Here is a 21,387-nt window from a genome sequence, read left to right on the forward strand (position 1 = left end):
CAAAGACCCCACCAAAAAAGAAAATTACAGACCAATATCCCTGATGAATGTAGATGCAAAAATACTCAATAAAATATTAGCAAACCGAATTCAAAAATATATCAAAAGGATCATACACCATGACCAAGTGGGATTCATCGCAGGGATGCAAGGATGGTACAACATTCGAAAATCCATCAACATCATCCACCACATCAACAAAAAGAAAGACAAAAACCACATGATCATCTCCATAGATGCAGAAAAAGCATTTGACAAAATTTAACATCCATTCACGATAAAAACTCTCAGCAAAATGGGTATAGAGGGCAAGTACCTCAACATAATAAAGGCCATATATGATAAACCCACAGCCAACATCATACTGAACAGTGAGAAGCTGAAAGCTTTTCCTCTGAGATCGGGAACAAGACAGGGATTCCCACTCTCCCCACTGTTATTCAACATAGTACTGGAAGTCCTAGCCACGGCAATCAGACAAAACAAAGAAATACAAGGAATCCAGATTGGTAAAGAAGAAGTTAAACTGTCACTATTTGCAGATGACATGATACTGTACATAAAAAACCCTAAAGACTCCACCCCAAAACTACTAGAACTGATATCGGAATACAGCAAAGTTGCAGGATACAAAATCAACACACAGAAATCTGTGGCTTTCCTATACACGAACAATGATCCAATAGAAAGAGAAATCAGGAAAACAACTCCATTCACAAATGCATCAAAAAGAATAAAATACCTAGGAATAAACTTAACCAAAGAAGTGAAAGACCTATACCCTGAAAACTACAAGTCACTCTTAAGAGAAATTAAAGGGGACACTAACAAATGGAAACTCATCCCATGCTCGTGGCTAGGAAGAATTAATATCGTCAAAATGGCCATCCTGCCCAAAGCAATATACAGATTTGATGCAATCCCTATCAAATTACCAGCAACATTCTTCAATGAACTGGAACAAATAGTTCAAAAATTCACATGGAAACACCAAAGACACCGAATAGCCAAAGCAATCCTGAGAAAGAAGAATAAAGTAGGGGGGATATCACTCACCAACTTCAAGCTCTACTACAAAGCCATAGTAATCAAGACAATTTGGTACTGGCACAAGAGCAGAGCCACAGACCAATGGAACAGACTAGAGAATCCAGACATTAACCCAGACATATATGGTCAATTAATATTTGATAAAGGAGCCATGGACATACAATGGCGAAATGACAGTCTCTTCAACAGATGGTGCTGGCAAAACTGGACAGCTACATGTAGGAGAATGAAACTGGACCATTGTCTAACCCCATATACAAAAGTAAACTCAAAATGGATCAAAGACCTGAATGTAAGTCATGAAACCATTAAACTCTTGGAAGAAAACATAGGCAAAAACCTCTTAGACATAAACATGAGTGACCTCTTCTTGAACTATCTCCCCGGGCAAGGAAAACAACAGCAAAAATGAGTAAGTGGGAATATATTAAGCTGAAAAGCTTCTGTACAGCAAAAGACACCATCAATAGAACAAAAAGGAACCCTACAGTATGGGAGAATATATTTGAAAATGACACATCCGATAAAGGCTTGACATCCAGAATATATAAAGAGCTCACACGCCTCAACAAACAAAAAACAAATAACCCAATTAAAAAATGGGCAAAGGAACTGAACAGACGGTTCTCCAAAAAAGAAATACAGATGGCCAACAGACACATGAAAAGATGCTCCACATCGCTAATTATCAGAGAAATGCAAATTAAAACTACAATGAGGTATCACCTCACACCAGCAAGGATGCCCACCATCCAAAAGACAAACAACAACAAATGTTGGCGAGGATGTGGAGAAAGGGGAACCCTCCTACACTGCTGGTAGGAATGTGAATTAGTTCAACCATTGTGGAAAGCAGTATGGAGGTACATCAAAATGCTCAAAACAGACATACCATTTGACCCAGGAACTGCACTCCTAGGAATTTACCCTAAGAATGCAGCAATCAAGTATGAGAAAGACCAATGTACCCCTATGTTTATCGCAGCACTATTTACAATAGCCAAGAATTGGAAGCAACCTAAATGTCCATCGATAGATGAATGGATAAAGAAGATGTGGTACATATACACAATGGAATATTATTCAGCCATAAGAAGAAAACAAATCCTACCATTTGCAACAACATGGATGGAGCTAGAGGCTATTATGCTCAGTGAAATAAGCCAAGAGGAGAAAAAGAAATACCAAATGATTTCACTCATATGTGGAGTATAAGAACAAAGGAAAAACTGAAGGAACAAAACAGCAGCAGAATCACAGAACCCAAGAATGGATAACAGGTAGCAAAGGGAAAAGGACTGGGGAGGATGGGTGGGTAGGGAGGTATAAGGGGGGGGAGAAGAAAGGGAGTATTATGATTAGCATGCATAATGGGGTGGTGGGAGAAAGGGGAGGGCTGTACAACACAGAGAAGACAAGTAGTGACTCTACAACATTTTGCTATGCTGATGGACAGTGACTGTAAAGGAGTTTGTGGGGGGGACCTGATATAGGGGAGAGCCTAGTAAACATAATATTCTTCATGTAATTGTGGATTAATGATAACAAAAAAAAAAAAAGAAAAGGGGGATTACTCCCTGATAGGATAAAACTAACTGTAAATCACCGATTAATGCATGCTTTAAATATCCTTAATTTTGATCATTTAAAGGATGTCAGATGATCAGCTATGGAAGTACATTTTTCTGATAATATTCCTTTCTCTTAAAAAAAAAAAGCAGTTCCTGTGTGGTGATCTCCAATAAGTTCTTCACAATGGTATAAAGGGCATATCAAAGTGTGGGCAAAGGGTTTGTTTGTGTTTATACAGAGGATCAAAGCCTAATTTGGCTACCCAGAAAATGAATTAAGATACGATATGAAGAACTTCCAACATCAAAATTCTCTGGAAGAGTCACATCAGCAGATGATCATCAAAAAACCTCAACAAAGATCCAGGCGATGCTGCAGTTGTAGCTGCATTCATCCCACCGGTTCCTGGACTTGCCATTGGAATGAAGAAGGAGATATCTAAGCTGGCCTGTGCATACAGTAAAACAACAAATTTGACTGGATCTATACTGTTGGAACTCAACCAAGATTTAGGAGAAGTGCAAGTTGCAGTGCTCCAAAATCTTGCGACTATAGACTATCTACTGTTAAAAGAACATACGGGATGTGAACAGTTCCCAGGAATGTGTTGTTCTAATTTGTCTGATTTTTCTCAAACTATTCAAATTCAGTTAGACAATATCCATCATATCATTGATAAGTTTTCACAAATGCCTAGGGTGCCTAACTGGTTTTCTTGGTTTCAGTGGATATGGCTGGTAATTGTAGGTCTGCTTTGGTTATGTAGCTGTATTCCTATTATGTTAATGTGTGCATGCAATTTAATTAGTAGTTCAAAACCTATACATGCTTGTTACACTACAAGAAGATATGTCAAAGAAATAATCAATCTTCCCATGTTTTCTTCTGTCTGCTACTTCTATAGCTTTTCTTCTTCCTAATTACAACCCTTAAGTATAATTCGTGCCTCATATCGAAATTTCCGAGTATCATAATTCTTCCAAGTGTTAAAGATACCTCAAGACAAATTGTGGGCATAGAAGCCACAGGGCATAAATCTGCAAAGAAGTAAAAAGCTAACGTTTTCAAACGATATGGCTTCTCTCTCACTTACCAACTTTACATTTCCCTGTATGGCCCCGGGAGATGACTGGTTAGCCAGAGACGGGTAAGATTCCTCAAGGGAGGAACAACCTAAGACAGGCACAGTCGCAGGGAGGCCATCAGGTGAGAAATTGGGGATCAACAGAGGTGAGGCTTAGAACCTCACCCCCCCTGTTTTGAGAGCAATCTTTTGCATCTGTGAATGTTTTGTTGCCCTTGTCTAGCTCGGATTAATACTTAGTCTATAGGCACACACCTGATCATCTACATTTGCCCTCTTACAGCACTAAACTATGTTTTCTACCTTTATCTTGTATCTACCTACCACTTCAGCATTTTATTAAAAATAATAAATAATAATAATAATAATAAGGGAGAAATGTGGCATTCACATATAAATCAAGTATGAAAATCAAACGAATAATCATATTTGACCTGATTGTTTATAGTTCATGATGCGTGATCAAAACCGTAAGTTTCTTTGATATGACTGCCCTTGCACTGTTCACCATGTAAGAACTTATTCACTATGTAAGAACTTGTTCACCATGTAAGAACTTGTTTGTTATGCTTTAGAAGATTGGAGACTGTTGAGAATTAGGCTTGGGGTTTATTAATGATTGTGCATTGAGTACCCTATACAGAATTTTATTGTTGTTAACAACCATTTGATCAATAAATATGAGAGATGTCCTCTCAAAAAAAAAAAGAAAAAAAAAATAGACCTCTCTGTTCAGCTAATCGATTATCTCCTACTCCTTTTCATTTACTCTTTTAACAAATACATGTTGAGCTCCTACTATGTCAGGAGCTGTTCTAGATCCTGGTAATACAAGACAGAGTCTCTGTCCCCAGTAGTCATATAGTCTAAAGAAAAAAGCACACAATGAACAAATAAGTGTATAACATGTGTGTATATATATATATATATATATATATATATATATATATATATTTGCCAAATTGTGTCCTCTTATTACTTAAGATTAGAAAATCCCATAAAAACCTTTATAGGATTAATAGATAAGAAAAAACAGCTACTACTCATAAGTTCTTACTACATACTGGCACCAAGTCAAAGCAGTTAAACATACATTTCTCATTAGTCCTTGCAACAACCTTATAAAATGGTATTTTAAAGGAACTCTTCTAGAAGCTGAGATAGAAAACAGTCAAGTGGTAGAGAACAGAATTAAAGCCAGGTTTACCTAACCATGCTCTAAAGGTCTACATTTTTAAGTAGTTCTAAATTCCTCAATTGTTTTTACAAACATTCTTCAGATGATCTATATTTAAGACAAAATTTTCCAACTGGTCTGTTTCTTAAATTAACATAAAATACGTTTTTTATTTCTTTAATTTCTCATTTAACTTCTAGTATAGATCTCTGCCAATGAAAAATATTCAGTAATTGAAGAGACAATAGGATATGGAAATAGACATTGTCTCTGTTACATTGAACTCTGCATTATAGCATTTAGCCTAGAACTATTTGATATAATCATCTTACTGATGATAATAAAACTTAGTAGAAGAGTAGTTGGAAGAGTAGGCTGCTATCTACACTGATGGAGACAACTGATAGTAATCTTGTTGATGCTTAAGATCCCAGAGAAAAAAAGACATTTTCTCTAAGCTTCATAAACTCTTCACAACACACAGTGAACAAATAAGTATATACCTACCCTGCATGTAACTGTAGTTCTAGAAGCCAAACAAACAAAAACCTGTACTGTCAATAAGCTCACCAAGCTAGTGCTCCACAAACTGGTATTAAATTCTAGAATAACTTTAAAACTTTTCTCAGATGGAATGCAACATTTGGAATATTTCAAAGAGATGACTTGGTGATGATGTAAGAACAGAATGTTACATTCTCTTTCTCCAAATAGATTATAAATGCTTAAAATAAGTAACTATGTCAATTACTTTTTTGTTTATTACTTGTCTCTTCCCCTTCCCAAATACACATTCTCACACACTAGAAAATACAGTGTATTTCCAAAGTCTAGAACAAGTGTTTAACACATACCAGGTGTTCTTAAAAACTTGTGGAACAAATGAACCATCTGCTTTTATATTCTCAATGTCAAACAAATACATTTGTTTCTAAGTGATAATAATAGTGAACATGAAGTGAAAAAGTTGGTAAGAAACAAAGGACAGGATGTTCTTTATTTTTTTCACTGCTTAATCAATTTCCTCTTCCCCTTCTCTCCAGAGGTGGCTGAATTGCTTATTTCTAGGCCCCAGGCAACTACCAAATTACAGTTCTCATGGAGAGCACCCAATATTGAGATATATCTATATCCTAATATAGTTGTGGTGCTACAAAGCTATTTTAGTCCTTCCCACTGTGGCTCAACTCCCCCCGCTCCACTCCTGACAAGAAAAACAGCACTTACCAAAGAACTATTCATAGTTGTATCTGTTGTGCAAGCAGCAAAGTAACCTTCAGCATCTGCAAACTACAGACAGTGGGACATATAATTCAGTTAAACTCATATAATAAAGTAAGACAAGTATTAGTAGCAGCTCATAGGAATAGCATAAAAATCCAGAGCAGACCTCTGAGAGCACAACTATTAGTAGTAGTAATAGTAGCTAATGCCAAGTACTCAACTGCACAAGGTAGGTTTTATTGATTTCATATTATTGATGAAGAAATTGAGGCTGAGAGGTCTCATCTAAGTAACAGAGCCAGGATTCAAACCTTAGTCTAACTCTAAAACTGATGACTTTTCACAGTACTATTGTAACATTTCAGACTAGCAGAGAAAGAAGGGGTGGGTTAATGAAAAGGACAAAAACATCTTATTATCATGATAACAGTGTTGACCCCAAGAATCCCCTAAGTGGGTCTCAGGAACTGACCCCTACTTGGAGAACCCTGCCAGTGCTTTCTAAGCAGACTTTTACTTACTACCCTGCTTGAAGTTTCAAGACACGAAACAACTTGCCCAACGCCACACTCTCCACTATTGGCAAGTGACAGAATAGTCACACACTAGAATTTATTATTTTCTTCTTTCTGTTCCTCTGTATTTTCTAAATTTTTAACAACATACATATATTATAAACATATAACATTCCTACATTAATACTACATTAAAACTACAGTGTATATGTATTTCCATAATACACATGTATTACTTCTGCAAAGTAAAAAATAGAATGTACTCATTCATTAGATAAGAAAAGAAACAATACTATTTTAAACCACAAAAAATAGTACACATGAAAGAAAGAGATTAACAGAAACAGAGAGTAAAGTGGGTACCAGACACTGGGAGGAGAGGAGAATAGGAGTTATTGTTTAATGGGTACAGAGTTTCTATTTGGGATGATGAAAAAGTTCTGGAGATGGGCAGTGGTGATGGTTGCACAGCAAAGTGAATGTATTTAATGCTACTGAACAATGCATTTAAAAATGGTTAAATGGTATATTTTATTTAGATATATTTTACTACAATAAAAAATACAGAAAAAATGGTTAAAATGGTAAATTTGGTGTTACATATATAACCACAATTTTAAGAGAAAAAGGAAGAATGAAAAAAAGAAAAAGGATTAATGTAAAAGACAGTTTTATATTCTTCATTCTCAAAAATTCTGTTTCTACTTCTACAAGGAAAATACATCATTATATACACTGTCATTTCTTTCAACACTATGAATCAGCATGTTATGTTACATCAATGAAATAATATAATTTGGTTAGCCAAACATCTGAAACATGCCCTGAAATGTGCTATTTTCAATATATTTTGAATTACTTTGTTTCTACATTCAACCATACAACTAATGATACTCATCCAGATATATTTCTTATTTCTCACTTTCACTTCTCCACATTGATTGGTTTGAACTAGTTCAATAATTTTTAACAACTCAGGATGTTATCAGGTAAGGGAAACAAAGTGATTATGTAACTTTGATGCCTTATAGGATATTCTGATACCAACTTAACTGGAAGAATAAAGTTAAAAATTTGGACAAGAGCAGGTTCTTCTTATTATCATGGTATCTTCACTCACTTAAATAAGTTAAAATCTGACTGTCCTTCCAAGAAACGAATCCATTTTTAAACTTTGAAAAAAAAAACACATGTCCAATAAACACTTAAAATTTAAAACTTACAAAAGCAGCATGCTTTCCTCGAAATCCTCTTGTACACTGTTGTCTCCATGGTTTCCAAATAATAAAGCCCAAAAGGTATAGAACAAACATAGATGTTTTTGCAAAGGTGCTGAAGAATGGTTTGTTGTACTGAGTAAAAACATACTGTGGAGGAAAAAGTTACAGAAACTATGAGATGACTTTAAACCTTATTACTCAGCTCCCGTAAAATAAAGCCATTAGATGATTTTTAACTCAATAAGTTCATTTGGAAGGGAAAGATCAAAAGAAACTATAAAAATATTTTAGAATCATTTCTGAATATTGTATTTGCTTGCATAAAAGGATAATATTCCCAAACAAAACCTGAACAAAAATATTGTTCAGCATTCATTAAAAACCTACCTATTGTGCAGCAGTACTGTGCTAGGGGCTAAGGCAAAATAAGACAGACTTTCTTGAGAGGAGATATATATGAAGAATACCCAGTATATGTGCTAAGTACTATAATAGAGGTATATGGGGTGACCATGGGAGTACCAAAGGGAGACAGACCATTTTGAAGGTTATCAAAGTTTCCTCAAGAGAAGCTATCCGTGAGCTGTATGTAAAGGGCTAAAAAAAGCCCAAAGAGAAGAAACAGCATGAGGAGAGGCTGGATAAAACTGCATGACTTTGAATGTTATTAGGAAGTTATACAAAAACCTGTAATCTTTATTTAAACTGGAAAAATCAGCATGAACTTAAGATTTTTGATTCCTTAAAAAAAAATCTAGTTAGGTACACTGAAAGGCCTAGAAAAAATGATAACACAGGAGGAATGAGCACCTCTAGAATCCAGATGGTGGTCCATACCATTTTGCACCAAAAGAAACCATGGGTTCTTAAAGAAATGGCCAGATCCAAGTATACAGCAGGTAAAGTACCAGACAAGCCTGGGGAACCTTGTGCCAGAAAGCAAAGGTACGCTAAACATTAAAGCTGTCATACTGAAAGGACCCTACAGTCAACTGAAAGGGCTCCCACTGGTCAAAGATAGTCCTTAAGCATCAAAAGGAATAACTACAATTGTTTGAAACACATCAAAGATACAAAAGTCCAAAAAAGTCCAAGAATGTATAATGATATCCAATGGTTACTACTGGAGGTTGCTAAGCAATATTACTGTAAAATGAATAAAGGAAAAGAATCAAGACTTATCCAACCTTTCTTATTAGAACCATGGTTCAAGATAACTAAACAGCAGTTAACAGAAAAGCTCTTTTAAAGGATTCCAGCTAATAATTGCTGAAAGAATGACCCTTAGAAAAAACGTTTTACAACCCCTATGTAATACTCTGTCTTGACAAAAATCATAGGTATATCCCACTATTACCCAAAGGTTGATGAAGAACTTTATGGTGTTTGGATTGGCATCAGACTAAGCAAGATGTGCAGCCATTACGTGCGTCATATTGTGATGTTACAGGAAGTACCCAGTACTACCAAGGTATTTTTTCCCAAAACTGAACCTGAATCAAATCAAGACTTTATACCTAATTACCATTTTACAGGAATGAAGAGAAAAAGAAGAACAAGTTAAGTGACACCTCAAGGAAGCAATTAGCCAAATCCAGAATGAGTATATTATGGACTGAATGTTTGGGTACCCCTAAAATTCATATGCTAAAATCCTAATCCCCAAAGTGATGTACTATGAGTGGGGCCTTTGGAAGATGATTAGGTCATGTTGATAGAAGCCTCGTGAAAGGAATTAGTGCTTTTATAAAGAGACCCCAGAGAGCTCTCCTGCCTCTTTTGCCTTGTGAGGTTGCTGCTACAAGATGGCGGCATGAAATCCCAGAAGTGGGTCCTCACCAGACACCAAATCTGCCAAAGACTTCATCGTGGACTTTTCAGCCCCAGACTGTGAGAAATAAATGTCTGTTGTTTGAGCCACCCAGTCTAGATGGTCTTTTCATAGCAGCCTGAATGGACTAGCACAGCGTTATACATCCTACAAGAAAAATGATCCAGTTTCTCCAACAAATCAATAGCATGATAAGGGGAAAAGGGAAATACTTGAATAAATATGACTTAAAAGATAAATTTGAATTTGGGCTAGGTAAAAGATGATTTTAAGAAATTACAATTAATTGTGTTAGATAAATTAATGGCATGATTGATTATATTTTTAGAACAGTCCTTTTCAGTTTGAGGTGAATATTAAAGAATCTGTAAGTGACATGTCAAATAGCTAGAATATACTTTAAAATACTCCAGAATAAAAATGTATGGGGAGAGGTTGATAAGATTGACAAAATTTGGTAACTATTAGGTAGATGAAGATTCATTATACCATTTTCTCCAATTTGTATGTCAGAAAATTTCCATAAATTTTCTTTTTGAAAAGTAATTTATTTCAAAAGCTTGATGAGCATATTTGCTCAATAATTAGGCACATTACATACACTGCTGGAAAACAAAAATTATAAAATATTCCCTAACAGATTTTACTTTTTTCAAAAATAGGAACAAGTTTTTCTTTTTAACTTTGCTTAGATATGGATTACTAAATTATAATTTGATCAGGTCATCTTTTGTCCTGAATTTCATTACCTGATAAATAAAAACCAAACTATCTATTGAAAACTAAAATAAAAATTTAAATATAGGCTTATTTCCCTGTCAACATTAAAGAAATTTCTTTGTGGCTAAAATAAAAAATGGTAATCTAAAAAAAAGATTATAGAAGAGTGAAAAAATGTCCTTTTGTATTCCAGAGCCTAATTCCAAAAAGCTAAAAGTATACTGATTCATTAGATACAATGACACTATCAACTATTTACTACTCAGCTATCATGTGAGATGACCAACAGTTACCACACTATTTCTTCTGACACTTAAATTCATGTAATAAAAGCTAGTTTCCTTTTATTAGCCTTAAGGTTGCAACATGTAAATTGTAAAGCAGTAGTTTCTGAAAATAAAATTGCTTGTCTTTTTAGAGATAATTTAATCAAAGTAACCTTACAAATAGAAAGAAAAACTAGCTTGTGAACTCAAAATAATACACTACAAAAGGTCCCTGATAAAGACAAAATAAAATTTAACTGAAACCAATCACCTTGTACTCACAATGCTTGAATGAACAAACATACAAATATGCATGTAGCCATGCATGTTCATAATAGTGACATGTACATGAAAACTCTGATGACTTTCGCTCATGTGTTCAAAAGCATTTTTACTTTCTGCTAACTGGTAACAAATGGTTTTGCATCCTAAATGGTTGTTCCACTAGAAAACAGTATTTATAGCAAAAGAAATTGAATTTAGGGAAAAGACAACAGAAACACTTGCTTAAGAAAATACCCATATAGTCCAGCTTTTTAAATAACCCTCCCTAAAATATACAGGAAAATTGTCTGAAACAACAAAAAGGGTATCCTTTTAGTTGCAACTTGAATTGGCACAAATTCAGGATCAAAGAAAATATAAATAATTCAACAACATTAGAAATACTGCTTTAAGGAAGCAGGATAATAATGACTAGAGATAGTGGAGATTAACAGTAACATTACTTTAATGCAACATCATTCCTAAATAAGAATTACATACCGAAGTAAGTTCTGAGGATGCGACCCATATCACATCAACAAGTAGGAGAATAACAATTCCAAGAATCATTCGTCTGCGCTGAGCAAAACCACTGCTCTGGGAATTCATTCGGTTCATGATAAATACACACACCATCTGCAGTCTGTTTTTTGGAAAATACAGATCACATTAGAGAGGATTTTTGAAAAATTACCATAAAAAAGTGAGAAAATTAATGTAACAGAAACATCTGGCATTTGTTAGCTAAGGTTTAGTTTGAAAGTCACGCAGTAAATAAAAAGTTATGACATTTACCTTATATTAAAGGCCTTTCTGAGATCTTCAAGAGCGATGCCTAAAAACTTGGCAGATCTGAGTCTAAAAGGAGGTGAAGCACTCAGCACACCTAAAAACAAGCCCAAAATGTTGCCTATGGAAACATCGACCACTCAAAATAAGATTTATCACATCTTTAATCATCTTTAAAATGAACGTAAATTAAAGTAAAATATCAAAGTGTGTTCAATACAATCAACACTTTTCTCTAAACTCTCATGTTACCCATTGTAGGCTTCAGATTATGCTCAGAGTAAAGTACACGGCACAGGAAATAAATTCAGCAAACTGCATAATTAAGAGTAGTTTACTGGAAGATAGCTCCTGCGAGTTTCCTAAATACAGAACTCCATTCGCCTCTCCCTCCCTAAAATATACAGGAAAACTGTCTGAAACAACAAAAAGGGTATCCTTTTAGTTGCAACTTGAATTGGCACAAATTCAGCATCAAAGAAAACATATATCCATCCCCGGGGCCAGTGCCTAGACGCGAGCCTAGTTTTCTAAGGGTCTTTTGTGTCCCTGACCTCCTCCGGTAGAGTTTGATTTTTTGAGGTTAGTGATTTGTTGTGAGTCTTCGAGGCACATTTCCATCACCTCACGTGGTAATGGGAAAGGATACTCCACGGCCCCACACCTCACCGCCCCCCGTCACTACATCTAGTTGCTGTAGATCGAATAGTAGTAATTAAGGAGGCGGGCGGGAAAAACAGCTGTTAGAGGGATTCCTTCTCCTTTCTTTGGAAGAAAAAAAAAATGAAGCCCGTGACGCCTCGCCCGGAGTGGAAGTGAGATAAACCCAGAGGCGGCGGCGCTAGAGCAGCTTCCACTACTGCCTCGCACGCCCCTGTCAGCCTTCAGGACCCCTCCGCTCCTAGAGACCGTACCGGTTCCTTCAAGGCACCTCGGCTGTCACCAAGGGCTGGGGGTGGAGCTGTTCGAGGGCACCCGGCCCCGGTTCTGGCTCCCTCCCCTGCTTGCCTACCTGGCCTTCCTGCCCCGCGATGGTGTCGTGGCGGCACCATGAGCGGATCAGGCCCGGACCCGCCGCCGCCCCGCGCCACGGCCGCGGCCTCGGACTCACAGAGCTGAGGCGACGCCTGACATTGCGTTGCGCTGGAAGGCCAGCCCCTGCAGCCGCGGTGCCCCTCGGGGCGAGGCTGTCGACGCCACCCAGCTCCACTCGGCCCGGGAGGGCGTGGAGCCCGCGAGGGGAACCGACCGCGCAGAAAACGATGGCCGCGGAGGCCCGGAGCTTGGACCATAGACTAGGCCCCACCCCCGGCCGGCCTCCCGGCCGGCCAACCTTCCAAGAGGCCCCGCCCGTCAGCCCGCCGTCGCGGCGCGCGGGTTACGTCACGTCGGCACGACGGTGGATCGGAGTGGGCGCGTTTCCAGGGAGACTCAATCGCGTCCGGCTAGGTGCTGCCGGGTTTAGGGCACTGAGCTAGGAGTCTGCGTAGTGACTCCGGGAGGAGCGGAGGCCTGGAGAAGTGAAGCAGGGCTCGGTGGAGGAAAAGGGAAGCGGGCGTAGGAGGCAGGAGCGGAGCGAAGGATGAGGGGGGTGAGGCAGCCACCAGGTGGCCCCGCGCCAGAACAAAAGCTACCTACTCCCATTTCTCACAGCTGGGCCGCGAAACGCTCGATGTCCCTTTCTTGGGAGACCAAAAAATAAAGTGGCTTGGGAGAACCTTTGCTTTCTGGAAACTTTTTGGTGTAGATGAGAGCTGTGTCCGCAGGGAAAGCTACTTCACACCCCTGGCGCTTATCTAAAAAATTAACGGTACCAGCTTCATCTGCTTTTTAAAAATATATATACCGGGATTACAGTTTACAAATATGAAGGGTTTATTTAGATTAATTCATATCATATAGTAAGAGCTCCGCAAATGTTAGTTATTATTAAAACTATGTTTTTTTCACTTTTGAATAGCCCATAAAAAACGGGCTTGGCTAAATATCCTGATTTGTATTTAGAAAACAAAAAGACTAGAGTTCTTTAATTTAAATCATGCTGTCTACCACCAATGCATTTATTTATTTATTTATTTTTATTTTGGTATCATTAATATACAATCACATGAGCAACATTGTGGTTACTAGATTCCCCCCACTTATCAAGTCTCCACCACATACCCCATTACAGTCACTGTCCATTAGCATAGTAAGATGCTATGGAGTCACTCCTTGTCTTCTCTGTGCTATACTGCCTTCCCCGTGTTCCCCCTACATTATGTGTGCTAATCGTAATGCCCCCTTTTTCCCCTTTTCTCCCTCCCTTCCCACCCATCGTCCCCAGTCCCTTTCCCTTTGGCAACCGTTAGTCCATTCTTGGGTTCTGCTGCTGTTTTGTTCCTTCAGTTTTTGCTTTGTTCTTATGCTCCACAGATGAGTGAAGTCATTTGATACTTATCTTTCTCTGCCTGGCTTATTTCACTGAGCATAATACCCTCTAGCTCCATCCATGTTATTGCAAATGGTAGGATTTGTTTTCTTCTTATGCCTGTATAATATTCTATTGTGTATATGTACCACATCTTCTTTATCCATTCATCTACTGATGGACACTTAGGTTTCTTCCATTTATTGGCTATTGTAAATAGTGCTGTGATAAACATAGGGGTGCATGTCTTTTTGAAACTGGGCTCCTGCATTCTTAGGGTAAATTCCTAAGAGTGGAATTCCTGGGTCAAATGGTATTTCTATTTAGTTTTTTGAGGAACATCCATACTGCTTTCCACAGTGGTTGAACTAGTTCACATTCCCACCAGCAGTGTAGGAGGGCTCCCCTTTCTCCACATCCTCACCAGCATTTGTTGTTCCCAGTCTTTTCTATGTTGGCCATCCTAACTGGTGTGAGGTGGTATCTCATTGTAGTTTTAATTTTCATTTCCCTGATAATTAGTGATGTGGAGCATCTTTTCATGTGCCTCTCGGCTGTCTGAATTTCTTCTTTGGAGAAATGTCTGTTCATATCCTCTGACCATTTTTTAATATGGTTATTTGCTTTTTGAGTGTTGAGGCATGTGAGTTCTTTATATATTTTGGATGTCAACCCCTTGTCAGATATGTCATTTACAAATATATTCTCCCATACTATAGGATGCCTTTTTGTTCTACTGATGGTGTTCTTTGCGCTACAGAAACTTTTTAGTATGATGTAGTCCTATTTGTTCATTTTATATTTAGTTTCCCTTGCTCAAGGAGATGTGTTCAGGAAAAAGTTGCTCATGTTTATATTTAAGAGATTTTTGCCTATGTTTTCTTCTAAGAGTTTTATGGTTTTATGACTTACATTTAGATCTTTGATCCATTTTGAGTTTACTTTTGTGTCTGCAGTTAAACAGTAATCCAGTTTCATTCTCTTGCATGTAGCTGTCCAGTTTTGCCAACACCAGCTGTTGAAGAGGCTGTCATTTCCCCGTTGTATATCCATGGCTCCTTTATCATATATTAATTGACCATATATGCTTGGGTTTATATCTGGGCTCTCAAGTCTGATCCATTGGTCTATGGGTCTGTTTTTATGCCAGTACCAAATTGTCTTGATCACTGTGGCTTTGTAGTAGAGCTTGAAGTTGGGAAGCGAGATCCCCCCAGCTTTATTCTTCCTTCTCAGGATTGCTTTGGCTATTCGGGGTCTTTTGTGGTTCTATATGAATTTTAGAACTATTTTCTCTAGTTCATTGAAGCTGATGGTATTTTGATAGGAATTGCTTCTGTAGATTGCTTTAAGCAGGATGGTCATTTTGACAATATTAATTCTTCCTATCCATGAGCACGGGATATGTTTCCATTTATTGTATCTTCTTTAATTTCTCTCATGAGTGTCTTGTAGTTTTCAGAGTATAGGTCTTTCACTTCCTTGGTTAGGTTTATTTCTAGGTTTTTTATTCTTTTTGGTGCATTTGTGAATGGAATTGTTTTCCTGATTTCTCTTTCTGCGATTTCATTGTTAGTGTATAGGAATGCAACAGATTTCTGTGTATTAATTTTGTATCCTGCAACTTTGCTCCATTCAGATATTAGATCTAGCAGTTTTGGAGTGGATTATTTAGGGTTTTTTTATGTACAATATCATGTCATCTGCAAACAGGGCCAGTTTAACTTCTTCTTTACCAATCTGGATGCCTTTTATTTCTTTGTGTTGTCTGATTGCTGTGACTAGGACCTCCAGAACTATGTTGAATAAAAGTGGGGAGAGTAGGCATCCTTGTGTTGTTCCCAATCTTAAAGCATAAGCTTTCAGCTTCTCACTGTTAAGTATAATCTTGGCTGTGGGTTTGTCGTATATGGCCTTTATTATGTTGAGGTACTTGCCCTCTATAACCATTTTGTTGAGGGTTTTTATAATGAGTGGATGTTGAATTTTGTCGAATGCTTTTTCAGCATCTATGATGATCATATTGTTTTTGTCCTTCTTTTTGTTGATGTGGTGAATGATGTTGATGGATTTTCGAATGTTGTACCATCCTTGCATCCCTGGAATAAATTCTACTTTGTCATAATGGATGATCTTTTTGATGTATTTTTTATTTTGATTTGCTAATATTTTGTTGATTATTTTTGCATCTATGTCCATCAGGAATATTGGTCTGTAATTTTCTTTTTTGTGTGTGTGTGGTGTCTTTGCCTGGTTTAGGTAATAGAGTGATGCTTGCCTTGTAGAATGAGTTTGGGAGTATTCCCTTCAACTTTTTGGAAAACTTTAAGGAGGATGGGTATTAGGTCTTCACTAAATGTTTGATAAAATTCAGCAGTGAAACTTTATGGTACCAGCATTTTGTTCTTAGGTAGTTTTTTGATTACCAGTTCAATTTCGTTGGTGATAATTGGTCTATTCATATTTTCTGTTTCTTCCTGGGTCAGCTTTGGAAGGTTGTATTTTTCTAGAAAGTTGTCCATTTCTTCTAGGTTATCTAGTTTGTTAGCATATAATTTTTCATAGTATTCTCTCATAGTTCTTTGTATTTCTGTGGTGTCGGCAGTGATTTTTCCTTTCTCATTTAATTTTGTTAATGTGTGTAGACTCTTTTTTTCTTGAAAGTATGGCTATGTACTTGAAATTAGTATGTAGGGAAAATTTAGTTGCAGATTATTAATCAATATATTCCAGCACTGGTTTTATTATTTTTTCTTTCTTTTATGTTCTTTAGGGTTGCAGACTCACAGTAAGCTACATTTTATGCTACATATATGGTACATAGACTGAAAAAATAATACAGTATAAATACCTCTCAGGATCTAAGGGTCAGGAAAACTGGGTTCTAAATCTGACTGCGATTTGTAATCTTGAGGATTATTCTATTTAATTTTGCCCCATTTCTCCATCTATAAAAAATGTGTGGCCATGTTACCTATTTCTTAATTAAATAATGCAAATGATAATACCTTGTAAATTAATGTAAATACAAATTAACCGTTATTACTACCTATTTCCTGCTAAAGAGTACCTGCTCAAGAACAATGCTGTGATACTGTGATAAATGAAGCAATTCAAGGCCAATTGTCTTCAACTAGGTTAATCCTCCCTAACATTTTTTGTCAGTACTCTTTAAAGGAAATTCCACGGGACTGCTCCATGATAGCAGAATCTGGTGTAGTTTCTGTGTGGTAGCACATCCTGACCTCAGGCATTCCTTTCTTTTGTCCCCATGTATATATCTTGCCCAAAGCTAATTCCGAGCTCAGTAATTTCAAAGTCTTGGAAAACTGCCTTCTGATCTTATAAATTGAACTCTTATCTCTATGTGGTGAATAAGTCTTATAAGTAAGTTATCTTTACCTTTTCATCCCCACCAAACTGCAACTGTCTACATTTTCAAGTATAAATTCCACAAGAACAAGGATTTTTCTTATACCTAATTCCTTCCTCATGTCTCCATTTCTTGATACCACTATTATTCTAGTCTCCCAGGCTTAAAAGGTTGATCGTTTATTAATTTACATTTTACTCTTCAAAACTGATCACTCTTCAAGTCCTTTTGAGATCTCTCTATAGAAGACCCTTATGACTCATCAGACATTATTGTTTGATGCCTTCAATAAAATATTCCAAATGTAGAGAATATAATTTCCCCAGTAAAGTACATATACCACAATATGAATATGAAATCAAATTTGCATGTGTGTGTGTACAGAACAGTTACTATCTAACTCTCCTGTACACCAGTCTCAAAGATCACAATTCTGGTTCAAGCCCTAGTAAAATTACGAATGACTATATCATTAGTTAACAGTTGAAACAACCTATAATAATTATGTAAATCCCAAATAAATGAACACCCAGTGAGAACAAGCAAAGGATACTTGTTCAGAGCTTGCTATATACAGTAGGGCAGTAAGCCACCATTGTTTGTATTTGGCATACTCAAAAGCAGGCAAGGGCATGAAAAAGCTTTAGCAAAAAGCAAAGCCTTCAAGTATGACTGGATTGGAGGTTGTTGGGATGGGGATGCTAGAGAAAGACTAACTAGAAGTAAGGCATCATACTTGGTTTATTATGGGTGAGTGTTTGCCTTTCTCTAGATGGTCCTCAGTTGGAAATGGAGCAAAACTAAGGAATCTGAGAGGGCAGTATAGCACAGAGAAGACAAGTAGTGACACTATAGCATCTTACTACACTGATGGACAGTGACTGTAATGGAGTATGTGGTGGGGACTTGATAATGGGGAGAATCTAGTAACCACAATGGTGCTCGTGTGATTGTATATTAACAAGACCAAAATAAAAAAATAAAAAAATAAAATCTAAGGAAACTGAAAGTTACTGATCACATCCTGGCCAGAGAAATTGTGGTTGCCTTTCTGGACAGATTACTGCAGAAGTTGTGGGTCAGAGTTCTATGTTCTATATGTTATATATGTTCTGGCCATTGTCCCTTAGTATATTCTGTCTCTTGCAAAGTATACTGTGTGTTGTCATATTCTCTGCAGTACCTATCAGAATGCTGGGCACATAGCCCAATAAATTTTATTTGCTTCTAAAACATGGTTTAATGGATTGAGGTTCACAATTTTTAAAAAAATTACATAAAAGACTTCTTTTGAATGTGACCCTTACTGCATTTTATGGGATAAATCAAATGTGATAGTGGAAGTCATACATTTGAAAGTTTCTGAGATATCTAAGATACTATGGGTTTATTGCATGCCTTTGAGTTCTCTATTTCAAAGAATTTATAGGCAGGTTAGAGGAGCAAAATAACAGATTTGAATAAAAGTTCCCAACATCTCAGAATAGGTATCTTGAGACAGTGCCTATCGATGGTCATTCACCATGCCCTTGAGGGTGTGGACCAGAGTTCCAAGGGTGTGATCTCTTCAGGTAGATGTAGACAGAGAAGGCTTTAGAAACAGTGGAATCTGAACTTCATTTTAAGGATGGGTGGGATTTTGATAGGGCTAGGGAGAGAAATGATTTTTTTCTGAAAGTAAAAGAATATGAGTATAGGGAATTCTTTTTCCTTTTAGCCTGCTAGGGCTCTGTAAAATTAAAGTGACAAAAGACAGATTAACTGGAGGCAGTGTATTAAGGAGTACAGCACACATCATTTGGGAGAGACCTCAATGAAGAGCAGCTCAAAGGGGTGGTTAGAACTTGAGTAATATAGCATCTTAACAAAACAGCAATTATTTGTAGAGAAGTAACAAAATAAAGGAAAAGACCTTTAGGCTTTCAAGAGCAACAATGTGTGGAAAAGTAAATATATGAGGGAAACTGATGGAATATGGGTTTATTTGTGGAGGTCCATCTTGGCATTTCTTATCCTGCACTCAGAGTAGCAAGCCTTCTGTGGGCTCTAGCTTCATCCTTTCACTCTCAGACTTAGGCACCAGTCCTCATGCTCCTTAAATTCAAGAGTGCATGTGCCAAGACCTTTGAATGCACTCTTTAAGTGCCATAAACTTCTAACTTTTTCATGGCCATAAAAGTTCCCCAGAGAGGGGGATTTATGGCTGTCCTCATTTTTCAGAAGTTTCTGCTTTTAGTCAGATAAGGAAAGGCTCACCTCCATTTATTGGTTCTCTATTTACCTGAAGCTCAGAATAATCCTTATGCCAAAGTGGCATTTTTGGAGTGGCATATTCTGGTCCCCAGATGAGTGACAGAAAAAGGTGTGTCCAGAGGAAGCTCTAACACTGATTTGGCAGAGCACAGCATGTATGTAGAGAAGCAATGGGAAATAAGACAGATTAAGCAAGTTCTGAGAAAGCTGCAGCCTGCTCTGAAAACTAGGCCAAAGTTTGGACTTTTATTTTGTATGTGATGAAACCTAGGTGCTCTTAAATAAGAGAGAACCACTTTTAGTAAATCACAAATTATTGAGTGTCCACTTGATGTCTACCAGTGTGGTGGTATTGTGGGGACACTGCATAAGACGTAGAGTCTGCCTTCAAGGAAATCATGTTACAGACAAAACTGCTTATCTAATTAGAGTATTTGCTAAGCTAAAGAATACTGATACCAAATGCACTTTGCTTGTATCCCCTTAGTGCTCTGTACTGTGTTGTCCACCAAATTGATGCTCATTTTGAAAATGTTCTCACTTAAATACTATTTCCTTTTATATCGTAACTGTTGAAAGCATGCTTGGCAAGGAACTAGATAAAAAATAAAAGGCCCATCTAACTGATCCTGAGGAATTTTCAGTGTCACTATCCATATCCACCCTGGGACTTCAACCAGCTGACTAGCCCCCTGCCAGCTGAGCAGCCCATGCCAGCAGGCTAGAGCATGGTAATGAGGAGCTGACTGATAGCCACATCCACTTCCCAACATGATCTTGACCTCCTCAGCTTCCAACTTGTTCTCTTATCTCCCATCTTTGGCTTGTCCTCTGCTCCTGATACTTAACACCCAAACTACTTACCTAATACAACTTGCCTCTTTTCCTCTCTTATCATTTGCACCAACACCCAAGCTCCCATCTGCTTCTAGGCACTAAGTAAACAACCCAGCCTGAGTCTCAGAGTCTCTGAAACCCCTCCTCAGCCCATGTGGCTCCTGTATAGCCTAGATTGCCTCAACTCCCAAGTGAGAAAATTTGAAAAATTTTAGACTGAAGCTGTGGTACATATAGCAGGTGGTTAGATGTGACACTTCCTGTTGTCTCCTGCTTTAAGCAAAAGCCCCAAAACACAGAACAAATAGTAGGTATCAAAGACAGTCACATTCTAAGTTGATGTCTTAGACTATAGGGACTTATGGAGGAGATGTCCTAATCCAATTTTCCCATCAGCATACCACTCGTGTCCAGGCTGTATATGTAGACTAAGATCCACAAGAGGACTCAAAATTTGTTTGAAGAGCATTGTCATGTGATCTAAATATTCCCATTAGCATTTCCACAGGGATTTGGGAGGTGTGCTTCTCCCCAACTCAAGCCAAGCAAGGTGGGAGGCAGGCAACTCAAGTGAGCATTCCAAGGTCTTGGAACATGTTCTCTCAAGTTTAGAGATCACAAGGATTGATGCCTGAGTCTGAGGGTGAGAGGACTCCACTAGAGCCCACAGGAGGCTCGCTGCACTGACTGCAGGATAAGAAGAGATTTCAGAGGGAAATGGCCTGTACTTCCAGGAGGAGCAAATGAAGATGAGTTTCTCAAGGACCAGAAATGAACCCCATAGGAAGGAGCCATACTGGGT

At 37.6% G+C, this 21,387-nt stretch overlaps 1 protein-coding gene across 3 annotated transcripts in view; it reads right to left on the reverse strand.

The window, feature by feature from the left end:
* Positions 1 to 13,023, reverse strand: part of SLC35F5 (solute carrier family 35 member F5) — a 40,484-nt gene extending 27,461 nt beyond the window's left edge. Inside the window, exons 1-5 of one of the 3 annotated variants that reach the window (XM_057505676.1) lie at positions 12,725 to 13,020; positions 11,719 to 11,809; positions 11,425 to 11,566; positions 7,846 to 7,989; positions 6,111 to 6,173 (exon numbers count right to left, since the gene is read on the reverse strand). In XM_057505676.1, coding sequence (XP_057361659.1) covers positions 6,111 to 6,173; positions 7,846 to 7,989; positions 11,425 to 11,566; positions 11,719 to 11,809; positions 12,725 to 13,004 — 720 coding nt within the window. In that variant the 5' untranslated portion in view covers positions 13,005 to 13,020. Of the gene's footprint in view, positions 1 to 6,110; positions 6,174 to 7,845; positions 7,990 to 11,424; positions 11,567 to 11,718; positions 11,810 to 12,724 lie in introns of all 3 variants that reach the window. The other 2 variants (XM_036886619.2, XM_057505677.1) reach the window with 2 other exon arrangements.
* Positions 13,024 to 21,387: the final 8,364 nt, after the last annotated feature.

This window comes from Manis pentadactyla, chromosome 8, assembly GCF_030020395.1.
Source record: "Manis pentadactyla isolate mManPen7 chromosome 8, mManPen7.hap1, whole genome shotgun sequence".
NCBI classification, from domain to species: Eukaryota; Metazoa; Chordata; class Mammalia; order Pholidota; family Manidae; genus Manis; species Manis pentadactyla.